Source organism: Scyliorhinus canicula, chromosome 11 (assembly GCF_902713615.1).
Source record: "Scyliorhinus canicula chromosome 11, sScyCan1.1, whole genome shotgun sequence".
Classification (NCBI taxonomy): Eukaryota; Metazoa; Chordata; class Chondrichthyes; order Carcharhiniformes; family Scyliorhinidae; genus Scyliorhinus; species Scyliorhinus canicula.
The window spans coordinates 8,209,193-8,223,846 of record NC_052156.1 but is presented as its reverse complement, the minus strand read 5'-3'; the positions used below and the strand labels follow the sequence as shown (position 1 = coordinate 8,223,846).

General features: G+C 50.2%; 1 protein-coding gene across 1 annotated transcript in view; it reads right to left on the bottom strand.

The window, feature by feature from the left end:
• LOC119973746 (plexin-A1-like) overlaps positions 1 to 14,654 on the bottom strand; it is a 580,418-nt gene that overhangs the window by 234,485 nt on the left and 331,279 nt on the right. The window contains exon 9 of the mRNA XM_038812164.1: positions 9,358 to 9,472. Within this exon, the coding sequence (XP_038668092.1) occupies positions 9,358 to 9,472 (115 nt within the window). The remainder of the gene's footprint in view (positions 1 to 9,357; positions 9,473 to 14,654) is intronic.

The window sequence follows — 14,654 nt, the reverse complement described above, 5'->3', positions numbered from 1 at the left end:
CCAAGAAATCCAACAGGAAATCCCGCAGAAACTTCCTTACCCAGAGAGTGGTGAGAATGTGGAACCGGCTCCCACAGAGCGAGGTTGAAGAGAACAGCAGCAATGTATTTTAAGGGCCTCACAACCCAAGGATGTGCAGGTTAGGTGGATTGGCAACGCTAAATTGCCCCTTAATTGGAAAAAATGAATTGAGTACTCTAAATTTAAAAAACAAACTGCATCTTAAGGGAAAGCACAGTAAGAAGTCTTACAACACCAGGTTAAAGTCCAACAGGTTTGTTTGGAATCACTAGCTTTCGGAGCACTGCTCCTTCCTCAGGTGAATGAAGAGGTAGGTTCCAGAAGCATATATATATATATAGACAAAGTCAAAGATGCAAAGACGATACTTTGAATGCGAGTCTTTGCCGGTAATTAAGTCTTTACAGGTCCAGACGGAGCAACTGGAGAGTGGGATAGGTCGACTTGAGCGGGTTTGTGATCTGTAGCCCTGTTTAAGGGAAAAGCAGAGTAGCACACCAGAGAGAAGAGAATAGGGGGCTATGATGTTAGGTTTAGGTAAGGAGCATAAACACCAGCACAGATTGGTTGGGCCGAATGGCCTGTTTCTGCGCCCTGCGGCCCAACTCATCCTATATAAGTTTGGATCAAATGATGATGGATATCCTTCAGGTCAATCTGGCCTCTCCAAACCTGGAGCAATTGTTGGTTGCATCATACGCCTGACGGATGACAATAGCTTTCCATTGGTTTGATATAAAGTATAATTTGCCTCATTTGAATGGCTCCATTCTCTGTCACCCACCATTCACCTTTAAAGCCACCAGCAGGCTGACAGTTCTAATTTTTCTCTCGTTTCTATTGAGCCACGGGATGTCAGAAAGCCTGGGCCCTGCCAAAGAGCAGGCAGGCGTCCCAGCACGCACCCGAACCGTCCTGGGACAGGACCGCGCGGGGAGGGAGACAGCGTTAGGCTTCACAGCCGCCAGGCGCTCAAACAATTATCGGAAGAAATGAAATGACCTCCGAGATTGCAAGCAGTGAAATCTTTAGCCTTGTGGCTATCAAGAAAGGCCGTTTGGAAATATTTGCTGAACTGGTTCCCCGGTTTGGGAAAAGGGGGACATATTTCAAGGAGATATTTTGTCTGACAGCGCTGATATCCTCATTCCACAAACAATATTGCTGGATAAATTGAGGTAAATAATATTAGATAATCCTGTACTGTGGCAGCTCATGGTCTGTTCGATAAGGGATATTTTCTTTCTTCATAAGCCAAATTTCCACGCACTGTGCTAAAATGATGCAGTGTAAGCACATTCCCATATTTTCAACAGATAAAGCAGCCTTGATCTGAGCAGATTTTGCCTCTTCATTGCTTCCTGCGCTTTGTTCTGGGTTTTTCTTTAAAAACTCTGGCTTCAGACCTGCTCAAGCGGGAAGCCGAGGCCTCGAGGGAGTCCAATTCAGGCCGCCACACTTTCGGAAGACTGTTAAAGCCTTGGAGAGGGTCCAGAGGAGACTTAGCAGAATGGTACCAGGGTTTGAGGGGCTGCAGTTATGTGGAAGGGTTAGCTCTCCTCGGAGCTGAGAAGGTTAAGGGGGGAGATTTATCAGTTGCGTTCATGATTCTGAAAGGTTTTGGTGAGACGAAATGAGAACATAAGAAACGATGACAGTAATAGGCCTTGAGCCTGTTCCACCATTCAATAAGACCATGGCTGACCTGATATCCACTCCCCTGCTTTGTCCCTTGAATCGTAAATTTATCCAAAAATTGGATCATCTCCGTCTTGAGCACACTGAATGAGTGAGCATCCAGCTCGCTGGGGCCGGGAATTTTAAAAATTCCCGACGCTCCGAGTGAGGAAATTTCTCATCTGAGACCAAAATGGCCGACCCCTTCCACCGAGACTATGAACCTCGACTCCCGACCCAGAGGGAAACAGCCCCTCAGTGTCTCGCCTGCCAAGCCCTCACGGAATGTTGTACTTCGCGTTCTTATTCTTCCCAACGTCAGAGAATTCCCATTCTGCTCAGAGAGAAATCCCCTCAAGCCAGGAATCAATCCGATGAACCTGCGTTGCATCCCCTGCAAGGCAAGTATGTCCTTCCTCGGATCAGGAAAGCAAAACCGTGCATCGTACACCAGATGTGGGCTCACCAAAATCCTACATAATTGCAGCAAGACTTGTGAATGCCAACCTCATTTTACTAAAGGCTAACATACCATTTGCCTTGATTGCGGGTGAGAGCTGTTCCCAGCACTTGGTCAAGTTTTCTGGAATTTCTATTTCTTCTTCCCCCCCCCCCCCTATCAGCTTTTGTTTGAAAAGAGTGACTTCAGCAGAAAGCACAGCTGCTTGGGGGGGGGGGGGGGGGGGGGGGAATCTGCAGTTTGCGTACAAGACCAACAACCGGAATTGGAGAAGAGTTGCAGTGTAGAAGCCCGGTGGGGTCATTTTAGAATCAATGGAGCCAGCAGACATTATGGTGACATTTAGTAGCAGGCCCGCAGGTCCTCCACTCCATCAGTATTAACCCAGAGGGCCGAGAGGAGCGTACACATCAGACTGATGTTCCAACAATAGCATGCCCACTCAAGGCCTGTAGCTGAACCTCTCGGAGGTAATTACAGAGCCAGAGGCCTCGGTGAGGCCGCCACAGACATCTGCAAACCAGCTGGGGGCAAATGTTTGTTTCTTTTTTTACAGTGCCCGATGTCTGGAGCAGATCAACACACACACACACATACACACATAAACAGGCACAACACGCACACCACACAACACACACACTCACACATACACAACACACAACACACATACACAACACGCACACCACACAACACACACACTCACACATACACAACACACAACATACATACACAACACATACAACACAACACACACACTCACACATACACAACACACACACCACACAAACACAACACATACAGCACAACACAACACACACACAATACGCACACACACAAACACAACACGCACACCACACAACACACACACTGACATACACAACACACATACACAACACACATTCACAACACACATACACAACACGCACACCACACACTCACACACACAACACAACACACATACACAACACATACAGCACAACACACTCACACATACACAACACACAACATACATACACAACACATACAGCACAACACACAACACACACTCACACATACACAACACACACACCACACAACACACATAAACAACACATACAGCACAACACAACACACACACAACACGCACACACACAAACACAACACGCACACCACACAACACACACACTGACACATACACAACACACATACACAACACACACCATACATACACACACAACACATACACACACACAACACATACACATATACACACAACACACACACAGCACACATACAAAACATAACACACAACACATACACACAACTCACACACACATAGACACAGCTCACACACATAGAACACACAACTCACACACACATATATACACAGAACACACATACATAGACACACAAGCACAACACACACACAAACAATACAGACACACACACAACACACACACATATGCACACAACACACACACAATACACACACATACACACCACATACACAGTCAGATGCGCGAGCTGGCATACTGTGTACAGTTTAGGTCTCTTTATTTCAGAAAGGACATCATTAATTGCATTAGAAGCAGTTCAGAGATGGTTCACTGGACTGAGACCTGGGACGAGGGCCTTCCCTTATGGGGAAAGGTTGGACAGACGGGGCCTGTATCCATTGGAAGATTGAGAGATGATCTCAGTGAAACAGAGAAGATCCTGAGAGGTCATGACGATGTGAATGCTGAAAGGTTGCTTCTCCTTGAATGAGGGGGGGGGGGGGGGGGGGGCAGTTTTAAAATAGGAGTTCCCCATTTACAATGGGAATGGGGAGAATGTTTTTCTCTCGGAGGAGGCGGAGTCTGTGGAACCCGCTTCTCCAGGGAGCGGTGGCCGGGTCATTGAATATTTTGGAGGCGGAGGTAGGTGGACTCTCGTCTAACGCGTGAGGCAAACATCGGGGGTAGGCAGGATAGTGGCATCGAGGCCACAATCTGATCAGCCATTATCTTATTGAATGGTGGAGCTGACTGGAGGGGCTGAATGGCCTAGACCAGCTCCTAATTAATATGTTTGTAACACCAAACTGCACTGGCCGAGCAACTTAACGTGACCTGGGTTTGCAAAGGTTTGATGCAGGATAGGTTTAACCCAGTGGCCATGGCCTCACACTGCGTAGGGAGGCCAAATGGGAAAATACACTCGGGAGGCAGTGTTCCGAGCCGGGGACATTCGGATGTTCTTTAGTCAAAGCAGAGGCCGAATCTAACCAGATCTAAACAAGAGGGGGGTTGCCTTGCTCCTTGTTTTACTTGTTCTTGGGATGCGACTTCGCTGGCTAAGCCGGTACTTATTGCCCATCCCTAATTGTCCTTGAGAAGGTGGTAGTGAGCAGCTCCTGAACCACCGCAGTCCATCTGGTGCAGCTAGACCCACGGTGCTTTTTATGTGGAGATTAAATGTGACTGAACAGCTTACTAAAGCCATTTCAGGGGGCAGTTAAATGTCAATCAAACTGCTGCGGGGTCTGGAGTCACGTGTAGGCCAGGCCAGGTAGGAATGGGAGAGTCCCTCCCATGAAGGATGTTAGTGAATCCCAGATGGACGTTTGCGGGAACCCGGTCATTTCATGATCATTATTAATGAGATAAGCATTTTATTCCACATTTATTAACCAGTTGCCATGGTGGGATTTGAACCCGTGTTTCCGGAGCATCCGTCTGGGCCTCTGGACTATTACCCAGTAACAATATTGCCACCATCCTCACACCTGGATGTATCTCTGGAGGCTGGGTCACATGACCACACACCACTGGTCACTTGACACATCCAAATGTGTGACTTCCCACCTCCTTATGGCCAATCAGAAATCGAGCAGACAGTTTGCAATCCAAATAGGAAGGTTTCTGATTATCAATCGAACAAGCTTCACCTCATCTCAGATCTTGGACAAGCTGACAAACGGGCTCAATTTATTTTTCGGGGAATGCTCGGCCAAGACCTCCCATAGCCCTGTTTTATACAGTGGGGAGCTCCGCTCGCCGGAACTCCCCTGTGTAACGAGATGAATTGAAAATCGCTTATTGTCACAAGTAGGCTTCAAATGAAGTTACTGTGAAAAGCCCCTAGTCGCCACATTCCGGCGCCTGTTCGGGGAGGCTGGTACGGGAATTGAACCCGTGCTGCTGGCCTGCCTTGGTCTGCTTTCAAAGCCAGCGATTTAGCCCTGTGCTAAACCGGCCCCTGGTAAACGAGAGATCGGGACGCCATTTAAAAATAGCGTCCTGATGTCAAAAGTCCCCGAACCGACCCCTGGCCACCCCCCCGGTTGCCCAAACACGCTACCAGAGGGCCCCACGCCCCCTCCCGCATCCGCGCAGGGCAACCCCTGCCCGATCATGCAGAAAAAAATGCCAGCTTGGCACCTTGGCAGTGACCATGTCAGCTGGCAGTGCCACCTTGGCACCTTGACAGCACCAGGCTGCCAACCAGCTGGCACTGCCAGGGTGCCCAGGTAGCACCCGCAGTGCCTGGGCACCACCCTGCCCAAAGGGCATGCAGCTGGGGGCCTCCGATCCCCTGGGAGACTCCCACGAGCGCCGCTCCATCTGGTGCGGGGACCGGTGCTGAATGGCGCCCGCCCGAGATCTCCGAGGCCACGAACGAGTTCAAATATTTTTCTTTAAATCGTGAAATTTTCCCCCCATTTTTTGATGATTTTTTTTTTTCCTCCTGGATATTTGCTCACAGCAACTGTTCTGGGAACGAATCCCCAACACCCACGAGGGTTGGCCATGGTACACCTGACCTTGGGTGACAGGGAGTACCCATCCAAGCAAATACTTCATCCCTGGCACCAACCAGGTCCCTTGTCTCTTAAATTTAAATGCCAGGCAATTAAACTTTCTCAGCACAATTCGAGCCATTTCAAACGTGTGAAAGCCAAGTTCCAATCCTCCAGTTTGATGGGAACACACATTGTTGCCGGAGACGCACTGCGCGTTTTTCCCTCAGATCGCGAGTTCCTACTTTTCCTGAGGCGATGTTCCAGCCGTCTGCCAAATACGGGTTTAGATAATGAAATTAAGTAGGTTGGGTTAACGATGTCTGCAGTTTAATTGGTTGAGAAGCATTCAGCTAAAGATGCAGAGAGAGGAAAGGTTGAAGCTATCGCGCCAGCGAGAGAATTTCCCAACCTGCCAGGGAGGGCAGGAGGGGGCGAGGTAATTAGAAATTAAATCATTAATTGGCCATAAGCACTGGTTAAATGCGGTATTGATTAACCAACAGCACACTGCCCCCCCCTCCCCCAATTTGCTTCCGCATAACGCCAGCCCACCCCCAGCTATTTGGTACTGTCCATTTGTGCGGAATTACCTTTGCTTGTGAATTTGAACTACCCCAAAAGCTGATTAGAGAGAGAGTTTATGGGTAATTAGCCGTATCCACATCAAACCAGGGAGGAGGGGTAGTGTCTCATTAACGTGGGCTGATTATTTATAGAGCTGCTTTTTAATAACGTTGGTAGATTGGGAATTAAATTCACTCGCTTCTCGCTGTCACCACCTTTGAACGTCCTCCCAGATGCTTTATCACATGACCTTTCCAGGCAACCCTCCCAAATAACTTTCACCCCTCACCAAGCTACAATTTAAAAAAAAATTATGGATAAACAATATTCAAGGAACATTTGAAGCAACATTTCCTTCAGCGCTCCAATAACGTCACCCGAATGTTCATGTCCAAAGTCTATCAGACCAAGGGTCCATTCCCAGATATTCCAGGGCATTCTCAGGAGGGCTGGCAACCACCGACCTCTCTCCCAAAGCAAACCCTTTCTCGGACACTGCTACTGGGATGCACCCAGGTGATTCTGCTGGCCAACGCCTGGTTATGTATTCGCAACCGGGCAGGGGGAACAGCTCTCCCATGGCACGGATTCTAAACCCGCAAAACAGCCGCCACTTTTTCACCAAAGCAGCTCGGGTTTGAAAGAGGGAGGGAGTGAGAGAGCCAGCAACGTTCCACATGAGAATTAAGCTCAAAGCTTGTCGCCACGCCCCCTAGGTCGAGCTAAGAGGCTGATTGCACAACAAGTGCTGGACGGCAAGCATTAAAAACCATGAGTGGCCTGGCTCAAAACTTAAGATTCTGGCCCACGATTGTTCCCGATTTCCACACACCAACTTTGAAAATTCCCCGCTCCGAGGTGAGGTTTGCATCTGGCACCAAGCCGGAGGAAAAATTGGTACAGGAAAAGGCTGCCATTCAGCCCCTCGAGCCTTCTCTGTTATACACGTAAATAATGGCAGATGCGTTTCTGAACTCCATCTGCCCACCCGGCTTCCATATCCTTTGATACTTTTGCTGAATCGAAATCGATGGTTCCCAGTTTTGACATTTCCAATTGACCCTCAGTCTCGATGGACCACGCAAGCCTGGGAATCATGGACAGGAGCAAGAACCCTCGTCAATTATCACCCTGGCTGTACTAGGTACATTGGATTGGATTGGATTGGGTTTGTTTATTGTCACGTGTACCGAGGTACAGTGAAAAGTATTTTTCTGCAAGCAACTCAACAGATCATTCAGTACATGGAAGAAAAGGGAATTAAACAAAATTCAAGAAAATACATGAGAATACATAATAAGGCAACACAAGGTATACAATGTAACTACATAAGCATTGGCATCGGATGAAGCATACACGGGTGTAGTGTTAATGAGGTCAGTCATTAAGAGGGTCATTTAGGAGTCTGGTGACAGTGGGGAAGAAGCTGTTTTTGAGTCTGTTCGTGCGTGTTCTCAGACTTCTGTATCTCCTGCCCGATGGAAGAAGTTGGAAAAGTGAGTAAGCCAGGTGGGAGGGATCCTTGATTATGCTGCCCGCTTACCCCAGGCAGCGGGAGGTGTAGATGGAGGCCATGGATGGGAGGCAGGTTCATGTGATGGACTGGGCGGTATTCACGACTCTCTGAAGCTCCTTGCGGTCCTGGTCCGAGCAGTTGCCATACCAGGCTGTGATGCAGCCCGATAGGATGCTTTCTATAGTGCATCTGTAAAAGTTGGTAAGAGTTAACGTGGACATGCCGAATTTCCTTAGTTTCCTGAGGAAGTATAGGCACTGTTGTGCTTTCTTGGTGATAGTGTCGACGTGAGTGGACCAGGACAGATTTTTGGTGATGTGCATCCCTAGGAATTTGAAACTGCTAACCATCTCCACCTCGGCCCCGTTGATGCTGACAGGGGTGTGTACAGTACTTTGCTTCCTGAAGTCGATGACCAGCTCATTAAAGGATTAATGGAACACTTATGGGCAGCACGGTAGCACAGTGGATAGCACTGTTCTGTCACAGCTCCAGGATCCCAGGTTCGATTCCCATCTTCGGTCACTGTCTGTGAGGAGTCTGCATGTTCTCCCCATGTCTGTGTGGGTTTCCTCCGGATGCTCCGGTTTCCTCCCACAAGTCCCGAAAGACAATTCATTGTTAGGTGAATTGGAAATTCTGAATTCTCCCTCTGTGTACCCGAACAGGCGCCAGAGTGTGGCGACGGGGGGAATTTCGCAGGAACCTCATTGCAGTGTTAATGTAAGTCTACTTGTGACAATAAAGATTATTATTATTATTATTAAAAAGTCCCCCGCATCACCCCTGCAGTTGCTTAGCTGTGACCAAACAGAAACCGGAACATTTTAACCTTTAACGTGACACCCTTGGGTGAAGAGGACATTAACCTTCAGGGCATCAGGCGGAAGGCTCCGTGTCTGAAAGCCCGAGGGATTCCATCCGTGAGAATTCCGAAGACGGAGGTGGGGGGGGGGGTACACTTGACAAATGACAAGCCTGGATTGCTGCTCCGACCCTTAGGATTATCGCTTCCCCCCGACGTTGCTGGATTATCATAAAGAGTTGACCTCGAACAGAAAGCCCACTGATTAAACAGGACCTTCAGCCAGCTGGGCACAGCAAGGATAAAAGACAAATGTGTTGGGGGTTGAATTACAATCGCTTCTATCCTGTGACTTGTGACAAGGAGTCTGCTTTATGGTCTTCTCATTAATTGAAGAGCCATCAATAAATATGCCATGTCTGGGGATCGCTTTCCGCAGATGTGTTGATGTAGAGGTGGGGGAGGTGGAGGGGGAGGGATTCTGCAGTGCAAGGGCACTCGGCCGTAATACCGACAACAATCTACTTCCGTGTCCCATCCTGGGAGCTTACCTCTGACATGTTGACCCGTCCCTCCTGGAAAGAGCAATCCACGACGTTCTGGGTGCAAATGTGTCGGTATTTGCACCAGTGACAGGGGAAGGAACCATCCACACATGAGAGGCAGCTGGGTGAGAGGAGAGAGAGAGAGAGCGAAAGGATCAGTAAAACGGGACACATCTTGCAAAAAAAAGCCAGGCGGGAAATCACGCTCACGGTCCACCCAATTCAGCTCCAAATTGAATTTCCCAGAATTAACAGCACAGGAACAGGCCATTCAGTCCAACCAATCCAGGTCAATGTTTACCCCTACACAAACCTCCTTGTAGCCCTCTTTAACCAACGCCCCTTGAACGCAACCATATGAGCCCTCCATCATTGTCTCACTGATCAATCACGCAAACTGTCCATTAAACACACATGTGGAGGCTTTAGGGAGGGTGCAGAAGAGATTTACCAGGATGTTGCCTGGTATGGAGGGCATTAGCTATGAGGAGAGGTTGAATAAACTTGGTTTGTTCTCACTGGAACGACGGAGGCTGAGGGGCAACCTGATAGAGGTCTACAAAATTATGAGGGGCATAGACAGAGTGGATAGTCGGAGGCTTTTTCCCAGGGTCGAGGGGTCATTTACTAGGGGGCATAGGTTTAAGGTGCGAGGGACAAGGTTTAGAGGAGATGTACGAGGTAAGTTTTTCACACAGACGGAACTCACTGCCGGAGGAGGTGGTGGAAGCAGGGACGATAGTGACGTTTAAGGGGCATCTTGACAAATACATGAATAGGCTGGGAATAGAGGGACTCCGGAAGTGTCGAAGATTTTAGTTTAGACGGGCAGCATGGTTGGCGCAGGCTTGGAGGGCCGAAGGGCCTGTTCCTGTGCTGTGTTTTTCTTTGTTCTTTGTTCTAGATCCTTACGGCTCCGAAAGCTCACAGCCCAGTTAAGGGCCACAGGTTCGATCCGCAGGAATTTACTTCCCACAAGCTGCTCGACTCCCCAGCAAATCCCAAATCCATTCAATGTCCTGCCTTTTTGAACAACTCGTTATCTCAGTCCTTCATTTACAGCTTGTGGCAGAGGATTCCACATCCTTCCAACCACCTGCTGATAAAATTTGAGCCTCAGTTCTTTTTGCATTTCCTTGAGTTTTTGCCATCTCGTTGCCATCTCACCAACCACTGGCAACCTGTCTACTTTACTGTTGAAATTGTTACAGTTCCAGCTGATGTTACGGCTGGGCAAGTCAGATCCCAGGGTGAAACCCGGCTTGATAGATCCTAACTTTTGTTTTCTATTTAGATACGTGGAGGGCAGCTACTGAACAGAGTCACAGGAGTCTGTTGGTAAAGTTTTAACAAAATAATAAAATATTTCTTAAAGAAAAGATGAGCTATAATACACAAATCCATCACCCCAATTATAGAATCCCTACAGTGCAGAAGGAGGCCATTTGGCCCATCAAGTCCGCACCGATCCTGTGAAAAAGCACCCCACCCACCCAGAGTCACAACACCCGCCCAATCCCCAAAACCCCACCTAACGTTTTGGACACAAAGGGACAATTTTGCGTGGCCAATCTACCTAACTTGCACATCTTTGGACTGTGGGAGGAAACCGGAGCTCCAGGAGGAAACCCACGCAGACATGGGGAAGAACGTGCAAACTCCACACAAGGTTGGAATCAAACCCGGGTCCCGGGCACTGTGAGGCAGCAGTGCTAACCATTGCATCACCGTGCCACTATATAGATTCGAAAGGATAACACAAGGTACAAAATCCATCTCATACTCAGTAAGTGCACAGTCCATTAAAATCAATAGGTGACCTGTGGTCAGATACCCCGCACTCTGAAACCAAGTGGCAGATGGCACCCAAACAGCTTCTTTGGATTTCTCAATTCTCCCCAGATGCTTGTCACACTCTGAATCAACTGGTCTGACTGGAACTTTGGGCGGGATTCTCCGACCCCCGCTGGGTCGGAGAATCGGCGGCAGGCGGCGAATATCCCGCCCGGCCTCTTCGATGCCGGCTGCCGAATTCTCCGGCGCCGGTTTTCAGGCGGGGGCGGGGATCACGTCGCGCCAGTCGGGGGCCGTTGGCAGCAGCCCCCCCCCCCCCCCCGGCAATTCTCCGGGCCCCGATGGGCCGAGCGGCCATGCGTTCCTGGCCAGACTCGCCGGCGTGAAATGGACATGGTCCATCCCGACGGGACCTGACTTGTCGGCCGTCGAGCGGGGTCCTTGGGGGGGGAGGGGGGGGGGGGGGGGGCGCAGGGGGATCCGGCACCGGGGGGGGGGGGGGGGGGGGGCCACGGTGGCCCGACCCGCGATCGGGGCCCGCCAATCTGCGGGTGGGCCTGTGCCGTGGGGGGCACTCTTTCCCTCCGCGCCGGCCTCTGTAAGGCTCCATGATGGCTGGCGCAGAGAAGAAACCCCCCCCCCCCCCGGGCATGCACCAGAACACGCCGGCGGTCCTGCGCATGCGCCAGCTCGCGCCAGCTGGCGGCAGCCCTTCGCCGCCGGTTTGCACGGCGCCAACCCCTCCAGCACTGGCCTGGCCCCCGGGAGTGCGGCGGATGCCGCAACTTCCGGGAGGCCTCTACGCCGGAGTGGTTCACGTCGCTCTTGGCTCCGGTATGGGCCATCCCGCCAATTGCGGGAGAATCCCGGCCTCTGTCTTCCACACAAGAGTTTCCAATCTCTGCTCTTGAACAACATGCTTGGTATTTGCTCCCAAATAAAGCTTTCTCTTGCATTTCTTCAGCGAGGGTCTACCTCCGGGGTTTCAAACTCTCCTTCCGGTGTTACTCTCCCCTGGACCGCCAGATAGATTCAAGCTTTGCCTTCCAAGCAGGTATCCAGCCATGCCAACAGAACACCACTGCTTCGCCCATATCAGAGTCTCTGGCTACCCACAAGCCTGTACTATCCCAGGTCTGCACTTTGTCGTCGTGTCTTTTAACTTGGAGCCTCTGCTTGTCACTTTTTTTAAAATACAAATTTAGAGTACCCAATTATTTTTTTCCAATTCAGGGGCAATTTAGCGTGGCCAATCCGCCTCCCCAGCACATTTACATAGAATTTACAGTGCAGAAGGAGGCCATTCGGCCGTTCGAGTCTGCACCGGCTCTTGGAAAGAGCACCGTACCCAAGGTCAACACCTCCACCCAATCCCCATAACCCAGTAACCCCACCCAACACTAAGGGCAATTTTGGACACTAAGGGGCAATTTAACATGGCCAATCCACCTAACCTGCACATCTTTGGACTGTGGGAGGAAACTGGAGCACCCGGAGGAAACCCACTCAGACACGGGGAGAATGTGCAGACTCTGCACAGACAGTGACCCAAGCCGGGAATCGAACCTGGGACCCTGGAGCTGTGAAGCGATTGTGCTATCCACAATGCTACCGTGCTGCCAGACAAAACTTCAAACTGTCTTCTGGTCCCGAACCAATATCCTTTCTTTGGTTGATCATTTCTTATTTCTACGAGAGTTCATGGCTTTCTTTTCCAAAGCAGCTGAAACAGAATTGCTCACATTTTTGGGTTGTGGGGGCGAAACGCACGCAGACACGGGGAGAATGTGCAAACTCCACACGGACAGTGAGCCAGGGCCGGGATTCAAACCCGGGTCCTCAGCGCCGCAGTCCCAGCGCCGTCCCCTGCTCATCACTCTGAACTTTACTTCACAGGACCTCTTCCAAGTTCCTGCTTTTTCTCTTTGATTTCTTGGAGTTTCCTTCCGCCCCTCTCCCTGGTTTTGGGACGTTACTGTTCTTTAGTTTGGAGCCTGCTCTTTGCAGTCTGCCTTTATGTCCTGTGAGAGAGATTTAAACTGCTCCCTGCACCTCGGAGCACAAACACCAACTGAACCTTCAACTTTTCAAAGGAGGTGTTAAATCAAAACCCCCTCTGCCTGCACAAGTAAAATAATTCACCGTGCTATTTCCACAAAGAGAAGAGTCCGTCCTGGGGTCCACGGGCAATATTTATACCGCAGCCAATATCCCGAAAACAGACCTGCGCCTGGGAGCTTGCTCTGCGCAAATTGTGTTTCCAATGTTACAGCTGTGACGGCGCTTCAAAAATACATCGACGGCTGCAAATCTCGTCGGGACATCCCAAGGTCGCCACGGGCGCTTTCGAAGTTCCGTCCACCTACTTTCAGACGGGGAAGCTGGAGGGAGAGGCACCAGGGGGAGTCCCAACAGACTGGCGTAGAATCAGACTCCAGAGACCAGACAGACAGGAGTCTCCCCAGGATTCATTTCAGCCTGTCCACCAAATACTGTCAGGATTTCACCTGGTAACTTCACATTAACCGAAGCGAGGGCATCAATCAAACGAAAGCCACTTGACAGCAGCCATTAAGCCTCCTGTAGGTGCATTAAGGCAGCGCCGTTTCATCACCAGTCAGTGCGGATTCGAACCGTCTGACAGTACAGAGAGGGGTGGGCAGTTTATTAAGAGGAAGCTAAAATCTGACAGTCGCTTTCTAGCTGTCATCAGTGTTCTGTCAGTTTGTTTTCATTTGTCATTTTGTGCTTCTTGTTCAAGTTACACCTTGAGAAAGGTTATTATTCTCTTGACGCCAAATCCAAACCGGCTCGCTCCATCCGCATGTCTTCACTTCCTTCCTGGCTGCTTATCCAACAAGTGGCTATGGACGATCTGTGTTGCCTGCACCCCATCATTGGAACTAATCTTAAAAGGTGCCAATCGCTCAGCTCATTGTCGAGGCCGCATTGAAGTGTGGATTGCACGCTCACATGAAAGGTCATGAGTTCATGTCCCACTCCACAGACTTGAACACAGACCATGTGGCAGTGCCCCCAATGAGGGAGTGCCGCACTGTCAGAGGGTCAGTACTAAGGGAGTGCCGCACTGTCAGAGGGTCAGTACTGAGGGAATGCTGCACTGTCAGAGGGTCAGTACTGAGGGAGTGCTGCACTGTCAGAGGGTCGGTACTGAGGGAGTGCCGCACTGTCAGAGGGTCAGTACTGAGGGAGTGCCGCACTGTCAGAGGGTCAGTACTGAGGGAGTGCTGCACTGTCAGAGGGTCAGTACTGAGGGAGTGCCGCACTGTCAGAGGGTCAGTACTGAGGGAGTGCTGCACTGTCAGAGTATCAGTACTGAGGGAGTGCCGCACTGTCAGAGGGTCAGTACTGAGGGAGTGCCGCACTGTCAGAGGGTCAGTCCTGAGGGAGTGCTGCACTGTCAGAGAGTCAGTACTGAGAGAGCGCTGCCCTGTCAGAGGGTCAGTACTGAGGGAGCACCGCACTGTCAGAGGGTCAGTACTGAGGGA